Source organism: Lepidochelys olivacea, assembly GCF_965140295.1.
Source record: "Lepidochelys olivacea isolate rLepOli2 genome assembly, chromosome: 9".
Classification (NCBI taxonomy): Eukaryota; Metazoa; Chordata; order Testudines; family Cheloniidae; genus Lepidochelys; species Lepidochelys olivacea.
In genome coordinates, this window is record NC_140419.1 from 16,979,696 (window position 1) to 17,005,922 (window position 26,227).

General features: G+C 42.3%; 1 protein-coding gene across 1 annotated transcript in view; it reads right to left on the reverse strand.

The window, feature by feature from the left end:
• The window catches only part of SEC62 (SEC62 homolog, preprotein translocation factor), a 36,605-nt gene extending 13,816 nt beyond the window's left edge, over positions 1–22,789 (reverse strand). Inside the window, exons 1-3 of the mRNA XM_084639157.1 lie at positions 22,634–22,789; positions 9,668–9,776; positions 3,466–3,571 (exon numbers count right to left, since the gene is read on the reverse strand). Coding sequence (XP_084495283.1) covers positions 3,466–3,571; positions 9,668–9,776; positions 22,634–22,669 — 251 coding nt within the window. The 5' untranslated portion in view covers positions 22,670–22,789. The remainder of the gene's footprint in view (positions 1–3,465; positions 3,572–9,667; positions 9,777–22,633) is intronic.
• Between the last annotated feature and the right edge of the window lie 3,438 nt (positions 22,790–26,227).

Here is a 26,227-nt window from a genome sequence, read left to right on the forward strand (position 1 = left end):
TATGGAAATAATAGGAGGCCAAAAGTTGTTTCAGGTCTAGTAAACAGTCCAATGCGTTGAAATGAGAGTTGAGGACAAAAATAGTGTAAAATCTTTTTTGTGGAAGAAGATGGCTCTTGCTGACCTGAAATCTAACAAGACTTCTATGAACTCTCTGCTTTGAGTCAGTGTGGCAAAGAACTTTAAGGCTACTTTAATCAAGTTGGCCATTTGCTGCGGTGATTTTTCCTGGATCGACCCATCACTGGGATATTGGTAGACCTGGATCCCTTCTCTCCTTACGTGAGCTGCTACATCTGCCAAGTCCTTGATGAACAGTACTAGTGCTGTGGAAAGACCAGAAGACAAGACACTGTACTGGTAATGAGATGTTCCTACTAGGAATCTGAGGTATTTCCTATGAGCCAGATGTATGGATATCTGAAAATAGGTGTCTTGCAAGGTTAGAGCCATGAAAGTCTTGAGGATCTAATGGAGGCTTGAGTCACCATCCTGAACCTGAAATGGTGGATGAAGTTGATGAGACATCAAAGGTCCAGAATGGGATGCCAGCCTCCTTTCTTCTTTGGAATGAAAATATAGTGTGAATAAGAACTCCTTTCCCACCCCGAACTCAAAGGGCACCTCATTCCATTGCTCAGAGATGCAGGAGAGAAACCACCTTTCTTCAACAGTATCTTGTGAGAGTGTCTCAGAAGAGGAATGGGGAAGGTACCTGAAGGGTAGTAAGCAACTGGAACTGTCAGCAACAGGTATTGCATGCAATCTCTCACATCCACTGGTCCACAATGATCCCAGCCCAGGCTTCCCTGAAAAAAGACAGGCAGTTGCCAAAAGGGCTCAACTATGGCATGAAAACTGCTGTTGAGAAGAAGACGTTGAGTGCATTGTAGCAGAGGAAGAGGCGGTGGGTTCTCTATTCTGGAAGCTCTGCTTCTCCCTTACTGGCTCCAATATCCTCAGAAAGTTGTAACAGTATGGAGCAGAGCGACTATGTCTGAAGGAATCTTGAGGTTTGGTTTGCTTTCTTCTTGGGGCTGAGGTGTACAAACCCAGAGAACGCAAAGTGACTCAGGAGTCCTTTAACAAGGGGAGGGCCTCATCAGTTTTTGATGAGTGTTTTGGACCTCCCCAATTCTGAACCACCACCAATGTGACCATGGTGCAGGCGGACGTATCCGATACATCCAAAGCAGCCTACAGGGAAGTTAAAGCTATCAGCTGCCTCTCTCGCATGATGGATTTTAATTCTTCCTTATGCTCCTGCAGCAGTCTTTCCATAAACAGAGAGAATCTGTCCCAGTTCAAATAGTCATAATTAGGAGATTGGCAGAGAAGACAACTTTTCTGCTGAACAAATCTAGTTTCTCAGGGTCCTTTTTCTTGGTGATGTTTTTGGGGGCCCTTTCTGCTTGGATCGTTCTGTAACGGCCACTATGACAAGTGAATCTGGCACTATAGGAACGGCCATAGTGGGTCAGACCAATGGTCCATCTACCCCAATAACCTGTCTCTGGCAGTGACTAGTGCCAGATGTTTTAGAGGGAATGAACAGAACAGGACAATTCTGAGTGATCAGTCTCCTGTCATTCAGTCCCGGTGCCTGGCAGCTGGAGGTTTAGTGACACCCAGAGAATGGGGCTGCATCCCTGACCATCTTGGCTAAAAGCCATTGATGGACCCCTCCTCCATGAACATATCTAATTCTATTTTGAACCCAGTTATACTTTTAGCCTTCACCACGTCCCATGGCAACAAGTTCCACAGGTTGACAGTGTGTTGTGTGAAGAAGAACTTCCTTATATTTGTTTTAAGCCTGATGTCTATTAAGAAGCAAATAAAAATACCTGAAGCCCTTAGGAACTTCATACTGTCTATCCACGTTTTTGGAAGTGGCAGGTATCGATGCTGGAGCCTGCCATTAGTCCACTGCAGGTTCTAATAATCCCTTGTTAATAAGCATAGAGTCTACCAGACATGGAAGGATGCAGAATGTCTAGCAGCTTTTGCAATTTCTCTTGCACTAATTTCCGTGGGATGTCAAGGGTCTTGGCGACACATTTCTTCAGTTTTGGAATGCCTTAAAGTCATCTGCTGGACAACGTAGAGAGATTGGCTGCCATATCAGAGGAGGAGGAGGAAATTGTTGCCAGGATCAACTGTTCCTCTACCCCTGCCTGTTATAGCCTCCCCCCTCTTAGGGGAAGGCAATCTTACTTTAGAAGTGAGGGCAGAGGACGTTGGTTTGAGGGCATATGGCTGCATACACCAGGCATGCGGCTGCATACACCTTACACCAGTAAGGCCGTGACTGATAAGTAGGAATTGTTGGGCCCGCTCTGCCCTTATGCCCTTGAGTGTGGGGGCTGGAGGACATCTAGAGCACAGGCCCACCCCCAACAAGCACTGCTGGCCAAAAAAATCCAATCCGGTGTGCATAAGGTGGAATCCATGTGGACAATCACTTGAACAACAAGGCATTTAAAGCTTCTCCCAATTTCAGTCTTTACTGGAAAGTTCATTTTGCTCCTACAAGTCATGAAGTAGAAACTTAAAATCTATCTTTGCTGCCCTCCAATGCAGCCGACAGTTTCTTGATCGACTGCTGCTGGATATTTGTCGGTTATAGAGCCCAGGCCTTCAGAGCAGCAGTCCCACAAGAATTCTTACATAAGAACAACCATATTGGTCAGACCAAAGGTCCATCTAGCCCAGTATCCTGTCTTTTGACCGTGGCCAATGCCAGGTGCCCCAGAGGGAATGAACAGAACAGGTAACCATCAAGTGATCCATCCTGTTGCCCATTCCCACCTTTTGGCAAACAGAGGCTAGGGATACCATCCCTGCCCATCCTGGCTAATAGCCATTAATAGACCTATCCTCTATGAATTTATCTAGTTCTTTTCTGAACCCTGTTATAGTCTTGACCTTCACAACATCCTCTGGCAAAGAGTTCCACAGATTGACTGTGTGTTGTGTGAAGAAATACTTTCTTCATCTGAAAGAGCAGCTATTCTGCTAGATAAACATTACAATGTTTGTGAAATTGGGAGAAAGATACTTTCACTTAGCTATTATTTTACTGTCTCCTTTTTCCTCCAGGGGTGCTGCTCCAATGGCAAAGCCACCAGTTATTACAGGATCGGGCCCAATAAGTTCTTCTAATTGTTAACAGTGATATAATTACAATTATTAAACTACATTATGATTAGAATGTTTGAAAAAATATTTGTGGTGTTGTATCAGTAACATAGAAATAAACATACATTGCTTCAACAGTCTCTTTTGAAGTAACTATAAGGTACACACAAAAGGTTAAGAAAAATAGTGAAAACAATTTTTGAAAGTAGCTGTCCCATTTTCAAAAGGGCCCAAGTGATTTAGGACCTTCAGAAAATGGGACTTTAACGCTTTTGAAAATTGTACTTGTTATTAAGACTATTTATCTTGACTAAAAGGCCATACCTGTTGCAATAGTCAACTATAGACTCTCGAGTTGTAAATAAGGCTTCTTCTCCCTTCTTGGCTTTTGTCCACTTAGAATCCAAAAGGCAGTCCACAGCTTTTGAGGCTGAAAGGAAAAAAGGAAAAACAAACCTGTGATAAAATATAGAAAGAGTTCACTTCAATATCTGATCTACCCAAATACTACAAAAACAGAATCTGTAATTAGTTCTCAGTTTTGCTAAATACAGGAAAAAAAATCCTACCTGCATAATGAAACAACCCTCCCCCACCCCACTCTTAGAGAGATAGGCTACACTATTGCAACAGAGCTCCCACTGATACAAATGGGAACTTCGACTACATAAAGAATCCAGGTTCAGATGCATACTTTTTACAATATTATATTACAAACCAATTTTAACAGGACATTGCAAGAGCAAATCCTATCCTAAATAAGAATTTTGTTATAATTCCAAAACTAAGGTGTGGGGATTTTCTGTTTAAGAAATTCCAAAGGAACCTTAAAAAAAAAAAAATTATCCTCTACAGTAGTTTGTGCTGCTAGTGAATGAAAATCAAAAAAGTTAAACTGATTAGTCCATTTTTACTAGCCAAGCTGAAATACAGGAAGTAAAACATGTAAGTAGTTAAAAAAAAGTCAGATTTTAAAAATGTATTTCAAGGCATGATTTTTTATTTTTAATGTGACAGTTAAATCTTTAAATACTCTTGGCCAAATTCTATGAAAGGGAGCCATGTAACTATGTAAAGCAAAAATCTGGCACAAAATATGAAATGGATTGTTATGTCCAGGCTCTAAAAGTAACAGCAATACACTAATCATGGAGCAGATGAGATCAAAGGAACAAGTGTAGAGGTATTTGTTTATCCTGGAAAATTCTGATTAACCTGTCCCACAAAATTGCTGTCCCACACCTTCTGTATAAACTGGCTTGCAGACACCAAATGTCCAAACATGTACGAAGGTGTAAGCATGTGCATACAGGCTCAGAAAGAGTGTCTGAAATCATAATGAAGATTTTAAAGCTTAAAACAACCAAACCTCAACTCTGAGAGATCCAATTAGTTACTTTAGAAGTTTAAAGGCTCCAGGACAGATCCTGGCCCCCAATAAAGTTACTTTGCCCTGGTAGTACAATGCAGCCTTCAAGCCATCTTAACCAGATACCAGAATATGGGAATTTCTCTGGCATAGTGGAATATTCAGGTGGTGGAAAGATAATGTAGCCAGCCCCACAGCATTGCTTCCCAGTCTCATCATAGAGGGCATTTTCGGGACACAAGGCCTGGCTGGAGTGCTGCTGTGCTCTGGTACTCCTTGGCTACAAAATGGCTCTGTGGGGGCCGCTGCAGTCAGGTGTTTAGTGAGAAGGTAATTTACAGGAGAACTATTTTTGTCCAACCCTTCAGCTGCACGGACTGGAGCTCTGGCACAACTGATGATGCATCCTTTTCCCCCCTCTTTTTTAATATTTACACTTTGTACAATAGCTATTGCACAAACAGTCTGCCAGTCTGTACTCCAATTATATTGCTTTCAGCCAATCATTACTGAAGCATTCTATTAATGGTATTGATTATACCATGTGATCTCCCACTTCAAGGTTGTATGAATTTAAAACACAAACACAGCTGTGTGTGTGTGTGTAGCTAGGAAAAGAGTTATGATTTTTTCACTCTTTAGTCAGGCATATTACACATTTTTGTTTTACAATCTGTATTACTGAGGGTTTTTTTTTAAAAAAACAATGTCATAACTATGCTCCGTACAATGCCAGAGCATCATACCAGAAAAGTGTAAACTTAATGAAAACACTTCCAACAAACTTGAATTTGGAGTAAGGACTTAACTGTGTTCCATGTGATTGGACTGGATTTTGGAACTCTAGAACAGCTTCATGGCAAAATATATTGCTGAACTATTCTTTCAATCATAGGACTAGAAGGGACCTCGAGAGGTCATCTGGTCCAGTCCCTTGCACTCATGGCAGGACTAAGTATTATCTAGACCATCCCTGACAGGTGTTTGTCTAACCTGCTCTTAATCTCCAAAGATAGTGTCAAGGTTCCTTCCCCACTCTGAACCCTAGGGTACAGATGTGGGGACCTGCATGAAAACCTCCTAAGCTTACTTTTACCAGCTTAGGTTAAAACTTCTCCAAGGTACAAACTATTTTACCTTTTGCCCTTGGATTTCCACTGCCACCACCGAACGTTTATCTGGGTTTATTTATTACGAAAGCGTTGTTTGGAAACATCTTTCCTCCCAAAATCCTCCCAACCCTTGCACCCCACTTCCTGGGGAAGGTTTGGTAAAAATCCTCACCAATTTGCATAGGTGACCACAGACCCAAACCCTTGGATCTTAAGAACAATGAAAAAGCATTCAGTTTCTGAAAAGGATTTTAATAGAAGAAGAAGTAAAAAGTAAAAAAGAATCACCTCTGTAAAATCAGGATGGTAAATACCTTACAGGGTAATTAGATTCAAAAACAGAGAATCCCTCTAGGCAAAACCTTAAATTACAAAAAGAGACACAGACAGGAATATCCATTCTATTCAGCACAACTTAATTTCTCAGCCATTTAAAGAAATCATAATCTAACGCATATCTAGCTAGATTACTTACTAAATTCTAAGACTCCATTCCTGTTCTGTCCCTGGCAAAAGCATCACACAGCCACAGACCCTTTGTTTTTCTCCCTCCTCCCAGCTTTTGAAAGTATCTTGTCTCCTCATTGGTCATTTTGGTCAGGTGCCAGCGAGGTTATCCTAGCTTCTCAACCTTTTACAGGTGAAAGGATTTTTCCTCTGGCCAGGAGGGATTTTAAAGGTGTTTACACTTCCCTTCATATTTATGACAGGTGGAGATTCTACAACCTTCCTAAGCAATTTATTCCACTGTTTAACCACCATGACAGTTTGGAATTTTTTCCTAATGTCTAATCTAAACCTCCCTTGCTGAAATTTAAGCCCATTGCTTCTTGTCCTATCCTCAGAGGTTAAGAAGAACAAATTTTTCTCCCTCCTCCTTGTAACAACCTTTTATGTACTTGAAAATCAAGTCCCAGCTCAGTCTTCTCTTTTCCAGACTAAACAAAACCAGTTTTTTCAATCTTCCCTCACAGGTCATGTTTTCTAGACCTTTAATCATTTTTGTTGCTCTTCTCTGGACTTTCTCCAATTTGTCCACATCTTTCCTGAAATGTGATGCCAAGAACTGGACACTGTACTCCAGCTGAGGCTAATCAGTGCAGAGTAGAGCGGAAGAATTACTTCTCGTGTCTTGCTTACAACTCTCCTGGCTAATACATCCCAGAATGATGTTCACTTTTTTTGCAACAAGGTTACACTGTTGACTCACTTAATTTATGGTCCACTATGATCCCCAGATCCTTTTTCACAGTACTCCTTCCTAGGCAGTCATTTCCCATTGTGTGTGCGCGCAAGTGATTGTTCCTTCCTAAATGGAGTACTTTGCATTTGTCCTTTTTGAATTTCATCCTATTTACAATTCTGTTTTATATCCCACAGTAAGAATTAAATTATTTCCTAATCAACACAAGACAAATGGTTTAGAAGGAGAACCTGAAGCAAAAGAAGAAGAAAAAAAACCAAACAGTTAGGAATACACTGATCATCTTGGCTGTATTCTGGATGTCACAGTGAAACTTGCCCCTTTAAGACAGAGGGGGGCCCACTGCACCTGTGACTGGTCAGGTGCCTCCCAATTGGGCTTCAGAGCAAGGCCATATCACAAGGAGGAGACTGAGACAAAGAGAGAGTATGAGCATGTCAGAGTCAGGAAGAGGCATGAGCAGCCTGAGACCAGAGGAGAAACAGAAGAGTAGCAAAGAGTGGCTAGAGGGAAAGAACTCTAGGAAAACAGTAACTGTGAGCTGCTGGTGACAAGTTCTGAGGAAAGCTGTTGGGAGGACTGACTAGCGCTGGGGAACCTTTTATGAGTTGCAGGAAAGCTTGTGCAGAGGCCTTAGGAACAAGGGAAAGAACCAGTCTGATCAGTGTAAGCCAGACCTAGATGCAAGGAGAAGAAGATCCCCAGGACCAGAGGTAAAACTCATAGGTAAGGAGGTCTGGGGAGTGGAATACTGCAGGGATCTAATGTGGGGCTATACAAGACGACTTGTGAGAAAGAAACTGGTCTTGGAACTCTCAGGTGAATGCCCTGGAGAGTGAGGATTCTAGAACAGGGATAAAGAAACTGGGGTTGAACGGTTAACAACTCTCAGGTGGGCAACCAGAGAATGGTGACCTCTGAACGGGATTGAAGAGTTCTATGTTGTAACCTGGAAGAATGCTGTGTTCTGTTTTGGGAGAAACTGTTGTTACCATGAAGGATCTGAAGATTGTGGCACTTTATATGAATAAAAGGGTTTGAATTTGCTGCTGAGAGAGACAATATTCATTTGCATAGGCAGCTGAAATGGAAACTGAGGTGGGCTACGCCTGTGCTACTAATGTCGGCACCAGGGGGGTGCCCATGTTGAGGTTTCCCTGCAACACTGAGGGATACACAATAGAGCACTTTTTTTTTCTAACCAGGCAAAACTGAGACTTTGAACTACTATAGTATTACAGCACCATTATACCAAATACAGGTGGAGTAATCCTGATACCACACCACACATGCCTTACTCCTAAGCCAGTAGGGGATGGGTACAAGTGAAAGTAGTATCCTTAACCCCTTCAGCCAGGACAGTCACCTTAACTTGGGGCTTTTAAGGGTGGGATGGGAGAGGGGTGGAGAAAGGAGGTGATGGATGCCCTTCAAAAAATAAAACAAATGATTAACATTTTAAACACCAGCATGACTTACTGAACACTCAAGCAAGAAATGCCTTCATTTGATGAGAGTGGAATTTTCTGTTATATTACTGCCATTTTTGTATAAAATTTTACCAGTAATACAATGTCATCTCCAAAAGTTACAAGGAAAATAAGTGATTGAAAAATATAACCATTCAAACTACCAAGAAAGTTATAATACAAGTATATAGCTCTTACATAGCCCTTTATATCTGAAAAACACTATGAAGATTAATTGAACCTCACTACACCCATCTGAGGTATGTAATTACCTTCATTTCCATTTTACAGATGGAGAAACTAGGGCAGGAAGGTTCAGAAGCTCGACCAAGGCTACAGAAAGGAGTCTGTATGAAGTTATAAGTAGAAGTAGGACGACTTGTCTCATAGTCCTAATGCCACCCCTCACAATTTTTGTAACATTACTTCATAATGAAAAGTGAACTAAAAATAGAGTTTGAAAAAAAAAATCACTGGCCATGGCACATGGGAAGCTTTCCCTAGTGATTATGAGAGACTACGCCATCAATTTCATATTAAAAGATAATTTATACCCCTTATCATTACAAATAAGTTTCTGGATGAGAACAGAATAGCCAATGTAGTATTGTCTTGCAAAGTCTGCAAATAGTACCTCTGCTACTCCTCATAGCTCAGAGAGGCAGCAAGACAATTAAATCAACAAGATTCAGGTTAGTTTCCTGCTTCCATTCAGACCCCTCGAGGGGTCATATTAATTTTAATCATATTAATTTAATGCTGCTATTGCTGTTTGACAAAGCTCTGGCTTTATTCACAGAGAAAAAAGACCCAAAAACTGGAGATGAAGAGAGGGGTTGTGCAGTGGAAATTTGCTGCCACTTTCCCCCCAGCAGCTTGAAGGCTCTGGGGAAGTAAAGTAGCAGAGTCTGTCCCTTTCACAGCAACCAGGATACTCAAGAGGATGGGGAAGAGACAGAAAGCTACTGCTCCCTTTCAGCAGCTAGAGGTGGGATGTGGTGTCAGATTTATCAGACACCTACTACTCAGTGACCAACGTGAACATTAGAGCCCCCAAGCAGGGTGCAGGGACAACTGCCTGTTAGAAATCTCAATCCTCCTCCCTTACCAGCAGATAGGGGTGGAAGACAGACCAGGCTTTTCACCAGGGCGTCTTACTCTGGACCTCACTTCTGCTTTCCTCCTGACTGTGTCTTCTGCATCTGCTTCAGGTTGGTAAATGTAATCTTCTGACTAGTAAGTGCCTTGTTAATTTTCCTGGGCTATAAACCTTACACAGCTTACTAATTAAAAATACTAGTAACCTAAATTTAAAAAAAAGTACAATATTAGTAAATATGCAGTATCATTATTTGGTTATAGATAATCTTACCAATAAAATAATCAACTCTGTGGCCCATCATGTTGGTAGATTTTGTAGGACAGTTGAAACGTAGGTATTTGGCTACAGCTTTCTCCTCTTTGAACGGCTCACCAACTTCCTATAATATAAAAATATAAAATTAATACTGGTTTAAATACAGCCAAGAGAGTTTCATTTTAACTTAAATCTCAATTATTTTAAAAAGCACCAAGTTTTTTTTTTTTGGCAATATATAAATAATGAACAGCATGGTCCTTGCTCCAAAGAGCTTTCAGTCTGCATAAGACAAACTGAGCCAAAAGTTCAGTTCTGAGATAGTTTGAAGACCACGTCATGAGATCAAAGCTTGAAGGCTTTGCAAGAGTGAGTTAAAGGAGGAACTGAGGAGGAGAAGGAAGGCGCTTGGCACATGGAAGGTGGGATGCTGTTCTAAGCATACAGGACCGCATGAAAGAAATTATAAAGTTGAGAGTGGAAAGAGACAAAATGGAGAACCCAGGAGTCAGAGACTGTCAGATGATAAATGTGCAGACATGTTGGCAGAGCTGAGTGGCACAAAACCTTTAATGCAATGAGAAGCTTGAACCTAATGTGGAAAAGGAATAGAAACTGATGAAGTCTTTAAAGGTAGGGAGGCACTTACAGAATCTTATGACTGGTAGCTGTAGGTGATACCACATGACTTAAGAATGACTTTACAAGCAGAAATTGAGACAACAATTGAAGAGATGCTACCAGTTTGGAGAAAGGAAGTAACAAGACAAAAATGTGCTGGGCTAAGATGTAGAAACCTCAGTTATCCTCACAAAAATGGGCATTTGAGGAGAAGGATTAGCTGTTTTGCATGTGTGAATATTAACATATTTGTAAGAATGTAAAGTGATATATTAGAGTGTCTCTGCAACCCAAATAACACTCAGAGATCAGTCACTGCAGAATAATGCTATGTCATGAAACTGAAAGTATCATCTCTGTGCCTGTGCTTGCTTTGCAGGACTGCAGAGCACGGCACTAGAACAGGCTGGGTCACTTACATGGCAGTATGGAATATGAATGCTCTATAGATGTATTAGTTATTTTTAATCCATAACATGCCTGTCATGAACCACTTCTGGTCTTGCACTTATAGCAATACATTTTAATTCTGCAATAAACACTTTAAATGGAAATGCAAAGATCAAGTATTTTTTTAAAACCAAACTGAAAAGTTTTAGACAGAGTGAGAGGGTATTACCAAAATTAAACAATTTGTACACAAACAGGAAGAGCTTGTAAAATAAATTGGTTGATGAGTGGTCATCCCACCTGAGCACGCTGTTGCCTTTCCTATCTGAATGGACAACTTGAAAAGGAAATTACACTTAACATACGACACACACTTTACCAAATGACAGAATGTACTGGGTAATTCTCAGAATGCCAGTATCTTCCAGACTAAATCCTTTGGAGCATGTATCTTGTACACACATATATATGCAACACACGTAAGGTTGAACGCACATGCCTGTACTACAGTGGATGATTGTACATTAGCCCTTATATAGGCAAAATGAAGCATTTCTCCATGCTCCTACTTGATTTCTGAATCTTCACTTGAAATCTTTGTAAATCTATCCCATAGCAATGCATAAACAAAAAATCTACACAAATAGATATACCCAAACACCACACATAACTAATGCAACTATAATTGATATGAACTGACTCGCTCTGTTGTGTTGATACTTTGACATGCATACTGATGTTATAAATACGGAGGAATAAATACAATGGGTTAATTTTCACTTAAAGTTTTTGTAATATTTGTGAGTTTCCACCCTATCAAATAACCTATATTTAGTACAATAGCTCCCTACAGGACAAATGTCCTTATTTCACAATGCAGAGTATGGAAATGCTCTCTTGGAAAAATCATTCACATTTTCCATCAATGCTTAATTTTACTGCTAGTCTTGCTTATGTTTTTCCCCTGCCTGTTATCCGGCCAGTTCACGATTGTTCCCTACCTACAGTGCATTTTCTAATGTTCTGTCCAGTCTAGTTTTCAGTGTTCTAAGCAATAGGGCTCTCCCTTGGGAGGCCATTCCAGAGTTAAATAGCTCTTACCAAGTGTACACGGGCATATATTTAAAAAACAAAACAAAAAAAACCCACCAAAACACAGAACGTGTCAGAAACTTAAATATATTGCTCTTTTTAAAGATGCAATTTGACAGACCTCTATTTCAGACCTAAGAATATCAAAACAACAAATATTTCAACTCCCATTAACTTGAGCAGGGCCAGAATTTCAGCCCTAATTTCCATTTATGCACATTCCTTTTCTTGTAGGCACATTTTATGTCATCTAAATGCCTAAATAACAGATTACTTATGTAATTTGCAAGCACAAATAGCCTAAATTATTTCCTCAAATGATTGCAGGTTCAAAACTATTCCTGCAAATGGAGGCCTGGTGAAGATCCAGATGAAACCGTTAACCCTATGTACTCTAATCTCCCCTCAACATGCATTTGTAATTTCCATTGATGCTAATGATGGCTCTGCATGGACCCAAACAGAACGGAGCTATAGATATTTGACAAATTGAAAACTTCTGAAGTTTTTAAAACCTGCGCATGCTAAACTGGTCTTAAGCTTCTCTCTCTTTTGTTCCCACGTAGGTGTGACTTGTTCACTGAGGCTCTTCTCATTTGTGAGAGGATTGACATGACCTAAAATAGGATGTTTCCCTGTCACAATATAAACAAAGTTTCTGGAAAAACATAATAGAACTAATGAGGACTGTCATTAACAAGATATTTAATGTGAAGACAAAATATTAAGAATCTTGGTGTCCTTCTAACACTAAAGAAGTGATCACACTTCTAAATAATCTTTGAATTTATCCATATGAATATTTAGTAATAATACTTTGTACTTCTATAGCACCTTTTCAGGATTTCAAAACATCTATGAAGTGGAGTAAATATTTTACTCAATTTTCAAATGAGGAAATGAGAGAATTTACAAGCTTCATTTTCAGAGCTGCTTGACATTCAAAGGTCCCACTAACTGTAGTGGGATTTGTGGATGTTCAGTAAGTCTGAAAAAACAGGCCCTGTGTGACTGGTCCAAGGTTACACAGCAAGTGATGGAGCTGGGAAGTCAGATATAGAGCCTGACTCTCAGTCCCTTGTTCTAACATCTCCTCTCTTATTATTACAGTACTGCAACTGTGTTAAAATTATTTTAGTTAAATGCTGTTTTTACACTCAAAACATTGGGATGGATCCTAAGGCACACCAGAGCTCTATTCAGTGTATACTAGGGAGGAGGCAGAGGTGTCATTATACTATCTTTCCAACACCTCCTCCCACTTTGGGGGGCATAAATTAAAGCAGCCACAGTCCTCTGGTGATCCTATGTCAACAGAACAACCCCTGAGTACAGCATCATGCTATCCCCCAAAAGTCCTCCAAGCATTCTATTATACCAGTTCTGGGTCACCAGGGTATTCCCCAACTACACCTTCACAGCATCCTTCAGTATAGTGGCACAAATAGGACTTAGTTTGGGCTAAGGATCTGTACTATTTTGAAAGAATTTGAAAGAAATTTATTTAGATAAGCTATTAATCATTGCAAGATGGGTCTCCTAATAGGAGTTATGGTAGTGGATATTTTATAAAAAGTAAGCAAGCATGTACAGCAGGGGCGGGCAAACTTTTTGGAAACCACATCGGGTTTCCAAAATTGTCCGAAGGGCTGGTTCTCACCCCCTGATGAGCCCCCCCACCCAGAAGTCCTGCCTCATCCACTCCCCTCCCCCCCACTCCGTCCCCTGACCAGCCCCAGACCTGACTGCCCCTCGCTGCCACATCCAACCCCTCCTCTCATTCCTGACTGCCCCCCGGGGATCCCTGCACCCATTCAATGCCCCCTGTTCCCTGCCCTGTGACTGCCCCAACCCCATCCACACCCCTGCCCCCTGACCACCACCCCGAACTCCCCTGCCCTCTATCCAACTCCCCCCACCCCTTGTTCCCTCCCCCTTACCACGCTGCCTGGAGCACTGGTGGCTGGCGGTGCTATAGCTGCACCACCCAGAACACCAGGACAGGCAGCCATGCCGCCCAGCTGGAGCTAGCCACGCCACCGTGCAGCAGAGCATAGGGTCAGGCCATGGCTCTGCAGCTGTGCTGCTGGTGGCAGAGTGAGCTGAGGCTGTGGGGGAGGGGGAACAGCAGGGGAGGGGCCAGGGGCGTCCCTCGGGCCAGATGTTTGCCCACCTCTGATGTACAGGCTCAAGTTACAGTTGTGAGTTGCTGAGTTTATGGTAAACCGCAGTTTTCACTCACTTGCCTGTCCAGATGTTTTGCTTTCTGGTGGGAGACATTAGTGGAGAAAAGAATGTGTTCCTGTTTAGTCTGAAAAGGATTGTATTTGATCAGAGTGTTTTTAATGGATGACAATGGTGCTAGAACCTGGGACAGACTTCACTTATGAGTTAAATATAAATAAATAAAAATTAACTAGCTAATTTCACTTTCAAAAAATTATGTACTCATTCAGGACACATTTTTATACAAAATTCAATCACACAACATGTCTAAGCTTGTGAAACTCAATTATCTTGACTAAATCATATGAAAGATGGGAGACAATAACAAAATTAAAAATTAAAGCTTACACTGTATCCTAGAGAAACAACATTTATTTTCTGTTTGCCTTTGTTGGTTTGTGTAACATCTTTAGCATTTATTTAAGAAATGTGTCAAGGTAAAAATATCACTAAAAAAAAAAAAACAAACCCCTTTGCTATTTTAAAACACCTCTCATCCAAGGATCTCAAAGCACTTTACAGGCATCTAATTAGAGTTTAGAACTATCAGGCAGGTCAGTATTGGAAACTCAGGTACAAAGGCTAGGGGTCAGATTTTCAGAATTATTTAGGTGTCTATCTTACATCTTCAGGTATTTAGTGGGATTTACAAAACTGCCTCTCTCCACCTTTAAGCACCTAAATATCCCTGAAAATCTAGCCCTAAGTGATAAGCTAAGACTAAGACTAACTCTACACCAGGGGTCGGCAACCTTTTAGAAGTGGTGTGCCAAGTCTTCATTTATTCACTTTAATTTAAGGTTTCACATACCAATACCATATTTTATCATTTTTTAGAAGGTCTCTCTCTATAAGTCTATATATAATATAACTAAACTATTGTTGTATGTAAACAAGGTTTTCAAAATGTTTAAGAAGCTTCATTTAAAATTAAATTAAAATGTTGATTTTATACCGCCGGTCCACTCAGCCCGCTGCCGGCCCGGGGTTCCGTTCACCTAGACCGGCAGCGGGCTGAGCGGGGCCTGCAGCCAGGACTCTGACTGGCAAGCGCAGCAGCCAGAACCCCAGACTGGCAGTGGGCTGAGCGGGGCTGGTGGCCAGGACCCCAGACCAGCAGTGGGCTGAGTGGCTCAGCCCGCTGCCGGTCTGGGGTTCCGTCTGCTGGCTCCTTCCAGCCAGGGTCCTGGCTGCCGGCCCCCCTCAGCCCGCTGCTCATCTGGGGTCCCGGCCCTGTCCACACAGAGTAAGTACCTACTTTCTCCCTGGTTCTGGCCCATTCTCTTCCTCTCTCTGAGATGAAGGTGGGAGTGCACTGAGAACAGGGCTGGGGGTGAAGGAGCAGGCTGGGGGTTGGGGTGCAGGGTCTGGCCAGGAGCTAGAATGAGGAAGGGGGCTCAGGGTTGGGGCAGGAGGTTTGGGTGTGGAGCGCTTACCTGGGCAGCTTCCATTTGGTGCAAGGGGTGCAGGTGGGAATGTGGGTGTGGATGTGCAAGAGTCAGGGCACGGGGTGTGGGGGGGTGCAGGGGTCAGGGCATGAGGCTGGGGTGTGTGGGGGTTGCAGGGCTGAGGGCAGAGGGCTGGGTGTGTGTGAGGAGGGTTCATGGGTCAGGGCAGAGGGCTGGGGTCGTGGGGGTTCTCCCAGCCCCCTGCCCTGAGCGGCTCACGGCAGGAGGCTGGAGGCGATATGCCGATTCCACGCCCTTCCCCAACATCACCGGAGCAGAGAGCTTGCTGCGGCTCTGCTTTTCCCTCTCCCCTTCCATAACAAGGGCTGTCAGCTGATCGGCCACAGGGAGGGGCAAGCTTGCCTGCCCTGCAAGGAGAGAGCAGTGGGCGGAGAAGAGTAGGCCAGGCCAGGCAGGATTTTTAATTGCATGCTGCTGTCCCCGGCAGATAGCAGCGTACCATTAAAAACCGGCTCACATGCCATCTTTGGCATGTGTACAATAGATTGACGACCCCTGTTCTAGACTAAGTGACTGATATGCGAGTTACCCGAGGTCCCTCAAAGGAAGCCTGTTGCAGAACCAGGCCTAGAAGCAAGATCTCCAGACTACCGGGGTACTATATTTTAACCATAAGAAATGCATCCTTTAAGAAAAAAGGATGAACAATATTGCTCATTGCAGTGTTCTTGTAGCCGTATTGGTCCCAGGTAAATAGAGAGACAAGGTGGGTGAGGTAATATCTGTTAGTGGTCCAACTGAAGATATTACCTCACCCACCTTCTCTCTCTACTATTGCTCATTGACATTGTGTCCCATATAAATATCTCTCACTAAAAAAGAATCATCTATTTTTTCCTTTATTATATTCAGTCATAGCTTTAATTTTGTTGTGCAACAACTAAAAGTATCATATTTCAAAATTAATAATTAATGACAAAATAGGAGGAGGGGACAACATTTTAAAAGCAAAGGTCATGCCTAATTTTTTCTCCTAGCCTTATGCCAGGTGATTTGGCCCTTCCCCACACCTGACTTGGTGTTTTTGAAGAGCATACTACTTGTCTGACTGACAGTAAGTGCTGTTATCATGGAATAAATTATCTTTGTCTTCATATCCTGTTTTGCTACTTCTCCTGTTTTTCTTGTTCTTCTTTTCTTCCTCCTCCACTATCTGACATCTCTTGTGCGTACACTCCTCTCTACCTTTTGCCATTCTCCCTCCCTGTCTCTCCAGCCAGCATCTGACCTTTTTTAAAAAATCACCCTGAAACTAACCGAAAAGAGCCCTAACAAATGGGAAAGTTGGTTTAGTTTTAGTGAAAAGTGTTCTATTGTCACTTCTGAAGACCAGTCCTTTATTCATCCACTGAAAGGGTAAACCACAGAAACAGTGGTGCAAGCTGTTGTACAATGTCCTACCCACAGATTCTAACCCAAATGTGGAAGAACCAACTGTAGGATTATGAAGTTAACGGCTTCATAAAAATAATGAGCAGCACATCTTTCATCTAGTTGAATCCCAAAAGCCTGTGTATAGCAGTTAGAGAAACTGACTGAAAAAATCAAGAAATCTGGATTTCTATTCCCAAGTCTGCCACCAACTTGGACTGAGGCATTGACCAATCACAATCTTTGCCTCAGTTTCTCCATCTATGTAATAGTGGTCATATTTACTAATATTTGTGAAATACAGTGACACTAAGATGAGAGGCATTTAATAAGTACTAATTATTTATCCAAATACAAGTATAGGCACAATTTTAGGTAGGCACGATATAATTATCCACTTTAGAATTTGGCCAGTGCAGTTCCAGCTGTGATGTTCAACTGAACACCTGTCCAAATGAACTGGACTAAGACAACTTTGTGTTTAAGTGAATACTTTCATTGTAGGTTATAAAACATGTTTGTTTTGTTAACGACATGAAAGAACACCTTGGATCAGGTTTCCGGGGTAACAGAAAAACACAATAACTCCCCCTCTCCCCCCAATACCTTTTTTGAACATATGTATTTAGACTTTCTTAAACAGATGTTAATCTGCAGACTGTAAAGGAAAATTTTTTTTAAATACATCCTATTATTATATATACACATATATATATATACATATATATATATATATATATACACACACACACACACACACAGCTTTCTCGAGAAATTAAAGTCTTGGGTCTTCAGAAACCTCAATATCACTAAGTATCACACCATTTTTAGCAATCTGATTCCCTCAGGATTTTCTCTTTTCAACATTTTGTTTAATATAGTGCTCTTCCTATTACCTCAGTTAAACTGCCACCCAAGTTAAGATTTACTAGAATCTTTACCTCCAAAATCCTTTTTATTGATCCTTCAAAGACCAAAATTTTAGTAAATTTCACCTTGCTGCCAGGACACTACATAGAAGAGAGCTGTGTGGCAGGGAAACACCACTGAGTGGAAACAGAGTAAAAAGGAAGAGATGAAGGTGGGATTTCTAGACGGAGAGAAACAACACAACTTAGATATGGGGAAAATGAGAGACTACATAACTATGGAAAGGAAATAAATCCTGGTGGGATATGAGAAACTTGGTTTTTTTCTTATTTTGCCTAAGTCAAGAGGCTAACCTCCTTCATTGTTTTATGTCTAGATTCATAGATTCCAAGGCCAGAACGACAACTGTAGTAATCTAGTCTGACCTCCTGTATAGCACAGGACACACAATTTCCCCAAAATAATTCCTAGAGCGTATTGTTTAGAAAAACATCCAATCTTGATTTAAAAATTACTAGTGATGGAGAATCCACCATGAATATTGATCAATTGTACCAGTGGTTAATAATTCTCATTGTTAAAAATTTACACCTTATTTCCAGCGTGAATTTGTCTAGTTTCAACTTCCAGCCATTGGATTGTGTTATACCTCTCTGCTAGATGGACAAGCCCACTATAAAAATATGTATTCCCCATGTAGATACTTGTGGACTGAAATCAAATCACCCCTTTACCATCTCTTTTTGTTAAGTTAAATAAATTGAGCTCCTGGAGTCTACCAATATGAGGCAGGTTTGCTAATCCTTTAATCATTCTCATGGTTCTTCTCTGAACCTTCTTCAATTTTTCAACATCCTTTTAGAATTGTGGACACCAGAATTGGACACAGTATTCCAGGAGCAGTTGCACCAGTACCAGATACAACGGTAAAATAACCTCTTTACTTTTACTCGAGATTCCCCTGTTTATGCATCCAAGGATTGTATTAGTCCTTTTGGCCACAGCATCACACTAGAAAATCATATTCAGCTGATAATCCACCATGACACCAAATCTTTTTCAGTCACTGCTTTCCAGGATAGAGTTCCCCTATCTTGTGAGTATGGCCTGCATTCTTTGTTCCTAGATGAATACATTTACGTTAGCCATACTAAAATGCATATTGTTTGTTTGTGCCCAGTTTAACAAGCAATCCAGGTTGCTGTGTTTTAGTGACCTGTCCTCAATATTTACCGTTCCCCCAATGTGTGTGTCATCTGCAAACTTTTAGTGATGGCAAATGATTGGAAGTTTAAATACCAGCCTATAATCAACAGTTAGGGTGGAGTCCACAAAGCAACGTAGACTCCTAACTTATATTAAGGCTCCTAACTTCCACCGATTACAATAGAAGTTAGGAGCCTACATTGCTTCATGGATTCACCCTTGGTTCCAGAAAATCGGATATACATTTATAATGGAAAAATTGACTACCTTAATAGAGGCAGCTTGCAGTATTACTTTGAAAACTGGTGTTCCTTTTTGAACTATGCCAAATCAGTCCGAGAAGCTAAGAAAAACAACTGACTCATTTTGGCCAATTAAGAACTCTGCGAATTAAAGAGTACTCTCTTTGTGGACTCATCTCCTACATTCTGTTTGATATATGATGGAGAAACTGCTAAGAAGGCAACATATGTTTATCTATATATTTGTGTTACAAATTTAGGCCTCGGTCCTGCCAACTCTTATACACATACTTAACTTTAAGCATGTGAGTAGTCCTGTTAAATTCAGGAGTACTTCTTAAATGCTTTAAATACACGTATGAGTTTTGCAGGATTGGAGCCTTAGGTTGTTATTACACCAGACATTAAATGTCATATTTAAATTGTTATTGCAATGGATGCAATTCTAACTTGTAAGCACCTAATTATTTTCTTGTTCTAAATATGCTTTTTCCAGTTTTCTTTTTTTAATAGTAATTTCTTTTAAAGTTTTTAAAAAAAGAACAGGTCACAAGCACAAGAATGAATCCTGCCCTTCTTGGGCCAAACCAGGTATGATTTTCTTCCCCCAGAAAATTCCAAATTGGGAGGAAGGAAGAAGAAACATTTCTCTGACCGTTTTTTCTTTTTTTAATGGCAGCCGTTTGACACTGATCATGGGCATGGCATGCTAGAATGAGTCCCAGTGTGATAGATTAGTGGGGACAGGGCACGTGAAATGATCAAAGTGAATAAATACACAAACTGTACGACTCTACAATTCATTACATGAACACTGCCTCCATGAGTTCACACACACACACACACACTCAACCTTAACTTCATTTTAGTATATTTTGCCAGGGAATATATATCAGTAATGTAACAATATAAAACATTTCAGGGATGGTGTAATTATTCCCAAAAGATACATTACAAACCCAGGAAATTCAGAGTTAAGGTTACATTTAAAAGAACTCCAAACATATTCAGGTTAAAAAAAAAAAAACATGGTGAAGAAATTTAAACAACCTTATCTCTGCCCTGAAGTAATGTAGTATTTGTGATCCCAGATTAAATTTATTTCTAAAGACAGATTTTTTTTTTTTTACATATTCCCCTCCCTGCATGGCATCATTTTCTGTGTTTGTAATGCTTGGTTTTAGGATAATTACAACTTCTCTATAATGTTTTCAATTGAGAAGTTACTGATTATTTGATATATATGCTCAAACTTAATTCCATGTTAATGCAGTTTGTTCTCTTGTAATTTCTCTAGGGTTTTTTCATACATGAATACTAAACAAGAAACCTAAGAAGAAGATTACCATACATCATTTCTAATTATTTGAAGATCTTTTTTTGAAATTTGAAATTTAGGGGCAAATTCACCAGTACACCAGAACAGCCAGAGCACGTCAGCTAGTTAAGATGGTTTTACAACTGCTTAGCATCATTAGAGCAGAATTAAGCATACTGGAGAATATGTCCCTTAATTTGCAATTGACTTATTAAGTGAGAGAGAGGGTTGTATTAGCGAAACTGGTGATATGTGAAGGAGGGTGAGACTCTCTGTGCTTCCAGGGTTCCCCCTGTGCTCCTGCACAAGATTTCAATTAATTTTAACTGTATGGGAAGTCTGAAATGCCTGCATTATTCCATTGTTAAAATCATTTGGACAAAGAAAAGACTGATAGCTCCTTAATTTCTTAAAGGTTTGTTTTTAACTTAAACTAACTTAACAAAATAACTTGTAAATTCTCAAACTCTCTCTTGCTCAATGACTGTTCCACTGTGGATAAATCATTAAATCGTCATTGGGCCAGAAACAGGGGGAGAGAATGACTGTAGTACAGTGGGTAAGGCATCCACCTGGGAAATCAGAGACCCCGGCTTCAGTCTCTCTGCTCCACTCACTTATTATTTATCCACAGTGGACCAGCTTCAGCAGGAGACATTGAGGGAACCTAACATCAGTGATTAGGGTACTCTCCTGAGAGATGTGGGATACCCCATCCAAATCCTCCCTCTGCTAGAGAAGGGGGAATTGAACCGGAATCTCCCACATCCCAGGTGAATGCTCTAACCAGGGGGCTAAAGTTATAAGATGGGAACCACCTCCTCCTCCGGCCAGATACTGAATGGGACCCAATCTGGTAAGCAGATTTAGAGGCCACCTACCAGTTTAGGCCACGTATGTGAGATAGGCAGCCAAATGCCTATCTTTCCAGATCTTGTGAATTGCTCTGGGGTTTAGGCAGGAGATGGTGTCTCAACCCCTTGAGGAAGGCAGACATGTACACTCTCAGAGACATAAACATAGGCACAAAGGAGAACTTACCCTGAAAACTTAGGTGCCAAATGAGTTTAGACACCTACAGCATTTAGTGGGTGTTTTATGGATCTCAGTGACACGAAAACTGGGATTTAAGAACCTAAGTAGCATTGTGGATCCCACCCAATATGTTTTGGCAACCTGAACTACAGATGCCTTTATTGCTCCAGCTGTAATAAATGCTTTATTCCCCCCCTTGAATATTTACTGAAAACAGCTCCTTCCCACTTCGTTAGTATTTGTCTAAATAAACTTTTTAATATCTAAAGACGACAGGATTTTTTGAGGGGTGGGGGAGATGTAGGAGGGATGATTTACTGTACCTGAAAAGACACCCACCATTCACAAAAGTAATCATTTATCTGTCTAAATTTCAAAAAAAGCTCATCTCTTTCACCAACAGAAGCTGGTACAATAAACGATATTACCTCACCCACCTTGCCTCTTTAAGAAAAAGAATGAAAAGTTTTAAGCCATATTATGAAGAAAATCCCTTCCACATATTTTTGCTTACAACTGAATAGGTCTTTAAGCTGCAAGAAGGTATGAGAAATTCAGACAGTTTCCAGGATGTGGAAACCCCTTCCGTCACCTCCTCCAAAAGGAAGAAAATGGTTATTCCCATTAATTCAATGGCCAGCGCACAGCTGCGCTTTTGCGACAGGTGTAGCGCACTGGGGGTGCCCCTCTGCACAGGTGTGTCGGTGGGGGAGGCTATGTGAGCATGCACAGGAGCTGGGTGGGGGCACGCAGGCCAGCACGGAGCTGATGTATTGCTACGGTACCACAACAAGGGTAGCATGCAGCCGTGGTCCGTGTGTGGTCACATGAGGCAGGGTGCCAGTGGGACAGGTGGGCTGTGCGCAGGGCTGGGCTTTGCACGCGGGTGGGGAGCGGGGTATGCGGCGGGGCGCGCAGGCTTCAGGCGGGCGTGCTCCAGGGAGGAGAGGGGCACTCGGGCAGGGCCTTACGGGAGGGAGTCAGGGGCTGAGGCGAGAGGCTGGTGGGGGGCCCGAGGGTGGGCAGGAGGCCGGGGGCCTCCAGGCGTCGGGGGCGGGGAGCAGGGCCGGCCGCAGGGTGCTCGAGCGGGAGCAGAGACAGGGCAGGAGGTCGCCACGAGTCCCCGCGGGAAGCTGCATACCTGGATCCGCTTCCTATGTCTCCTCCGCTCCGCCATGTTGTCGCCGTCTGGTCTGCCGGTGACGTGGAGGCGGGAGTCCCGCGAGAGGCTGCGGGAGCCGTTATGTAAGCGGGGCGGAGCGGGCTGGTAGTTAAGTTGGGGCTCGCGACGGGTGGGAGGGGTTCCGGGTGCTGTGGGGGCCGGGTTAGGGGCCGGCTCGCGGGACGGGGCGGAGAGCGCCTCTCTCCGCCGGCTAGGGTGGGGGAGGCAGTTTTGGCGGGGTCCTGGCGGAGAGCGGGGCTCGAGCTACGTGCCCTGCGCTTCCCCTGCCCCGCGCGGCGGGGGCGAGCAGCCCGCTGGGCGGCCTCCCTCGCGTCTCCCTTCAGTAGCGCGCTCCTGCTCCCTCATTGTCCCGCCTGAGGGGAGGGGAATGTACCCTGCATCTTACCTAGCGCCCCTGGACGGGATGGTAGGTGCTAGTGCGGTGTCTACACTAGCGCTCACAGTAGTGTTAGTTAACACGTTAATTAACTCAACTAACCATTCAAGCGTGGCTAGATCCTTGGGGTTCTTTTCTCACCCTTGTGTGCTATGATCCCCAGGGTCACCACCAGTTTGGGACATTGGTGCACGTCACCCTTCCTATTCTCCACCTGTGCCACAAACGTATTCAGGGGACACCATCATAGGGCCTAATCATATTAGCCACACTATCAGAGGCTTGTTCACCTGCACATCTACCAATGTGATATATGCCATCATGTAGGCCAGCAATGCCCCTCTGCCATGTACATTGGTCAAACTGGCAGTCTCTACGTAAAAGAATAAATGGACGCAAATCAGACATCAAGAATTATAACATTCAAAATCCAGTCGGAGAACACTTCAGTCTCTTTGGTCACTCGATTACAGACCTAAAAGTTGCAATTCTTCAACCAAAAAACTTCAAAAACAGACTCCAATGAGAGACTGCTGAATTGGAATTAATTTGCAAACTGGATACAATTAACTTAGGCTTGAATAAAGACTGGGAGTGGATGTGTCATTACACAAAGTAAAACTATTTCCCCATGTTTAGTCCCCTCCACCCCACCCCCCGCTGTTCCTCAAACGTTCTTGTCAACTGCTGGAAATGGCCCACCTTGATTATCACTACAAAAGGTTCTCCCGGCCCCCGCTCTGCTGCTGGTAATAGCTCACCTTACCTGATCACTCTCGTTACAGTGTGTATGGTAACACCCATTGTTTCATGTTCTCTATGTATATAAATCTCCCCACTGTATTTTCCACTGAGTGCATCCAAAGAAGTGAGCTGTAGCTCACAAAAGCTTATGCTCAAATAAATTGGTTAGTCTCTAAGGTGCCACAAGTACTCCTTTTCTTTTTGCAGATACAGACTAACACGGCTGCTACTCTGACACTAGTTTAGTCTGTTGAGAACTGTAATGCTTTAGTCTAAAATCCAGATTATTGGGTTCAATTCAAGGGATAACTGCGTGATAAACAGGAGGTCAGCCTAGAATCTGATGGGATGGTCTCTTCTGGCCTTCAACTCCGACTCTGTGTCAGCATACACAAACTGATGTATGCAGCTATCACAATTTAGAATAATTGCCTGAAATGAGCCCGCAAATGTAGGTGCCCAATTGTGCATCCATTTTTGCACATTGGCTAGAGGCATCCTGTTTTTAAAAGGTCCTGAATTTGTATACAAAAGGCTAAAAATCCTTGGTCAAAATTTTTAAACGGAAGGTCCAAAGTTAAGCTCCTAAATCTGTATTTACTCAGGTGTTTTTCTTCATCTCTGCCTACTGTGTTCATGTGTTCTATTCATGTACAGTACAAAGCACGTCACGGTGCACCAAATGTGTGTGGCAGCACTCCAGGTACATTCTGCCAGGTACACTATTTTATGCCAGGAAATAGATTAAACAAACCAAAAAGTATCCGTAAATTGCCATAGATGTTATTCTCTCTCTTGAAAGTCTGCCACAAAGCTAGATTAGTAATAACCCATCCTTTTTAATATAGGCACATACATTTAGGATGGACAATTGACTACGCATTCCTAGATGAGAGATTAGAGCAAAACAAAGATAGCTGATGCACCGTGCCTCTATTTGTAGTTGCCTTTTGATATGTCCATAGGTCATGAAGGCATTGTACCTGTTTAGGTTAGTCAGACCTTTGCCCATAGTTTAAGCAATAGGTGCAGATATACATCTTACATAAAAATCAAATACCTTTTTATCTGAGATTGTTTCACCACGTGCTTTTACTAATAGGCCATATATATTAGGAAAGCATGTTTAGTTCTGTGCCAGAATATGCAACCCACACCAAACCTTGTACGCGGTTATTCCTGCTAATCTGGAAGCGCTCAGCCTGTCTCAGTTTGTATTCCTGCGCAAATGAAAATTATACTCTCAACTGAAAACCAGACAGAAAAAAAAAGTTTAAAATAGTTTCAGATATTATACTTGCCCCTGAATCACCCTGCCCACTTCTGTGATTTTATAATCACAATTTCCTTTTTTTTTTTAAATGTTTTTCTTTCCCTTGTTGCTGGACAACGGATCCACACAACCTACAAGTTAATCTGACTGATTGTATCATAAAATCATAGAATATTAGGGTTGGAAGAGACCTCAGAAGGTCATCTAGTCCAATCCCCTGCTCAAAGCAGGACCAACACCAACTAAATCATTCCAACCAAGGCTTTGTCAAGCCAGGCCTTAAAAATCTCTAAGGATGGAGATTCCACCACCTCCCTAGGTAACCCATTCCAGTGCTTCATCACCCTCCTAGTGAAATAATGTTTCCTAATATCCAGCCTGCACCTCCCCCACTGCAAGTTGAGACCATTGCTTCTTGTTCCATCATCTGCCACCATTGAGAACAGCCTAGCTCCATCCTCTTTGGAACCCTACCCTTCAGGTAGTTGAAGGCTGCTATCAAATCCCCCCTCACTCTTCTGCAGACTAAATAACCCCAGTTCCCTCAGGCTCTCCTCATAAATCATGTGCCCCAGCCCCTGATCATTTTTGTTGCCCTCCGCTGGACTCTCTCCAATCTGTCCACATCCCTTGTGTAGTAGGGGGACCAAAACTGAATGCAGTACTCCAGGTGTGGCCTCACCAATGTCGAATAGAGGGGAATAATCACTTCCCTCGATCTGCTAGCACTGCTCCTACTAATACAGCCCAATATGCCGTTGGCCTTCTTGGCAACAAGGGCACACTCATATGCTGCTTCTCGTTCACTGTCATCCCCAGGTCCTTTTCTGCAGAACTGCTGCTTAGCCAGCCGGTCCCCAGCCTGTAGTGGTGCATGGGATTCTTCCTTCCTAAGTGCAGGACTCTGCACTTGTCCTTGTTGAACCTCATCAGATTTCTTTTGGCCCAATCCTCCAATTTGTCTAGGTCACTCTGGACCCTATTCCTACCCTCCATCGTGTCTACCTCTCCCCCCTTCTTAGTGTCATCTACAAACTTGCTGAGGATGCAATTAATCCTATCATCCAGATCATTAATAAAAATGTTGAACAAAACCGGTCCCAGGACCGACCCCTGGGGCACCGCTTGATACCGGCTGCGAATTAGACATCAAGCCGTT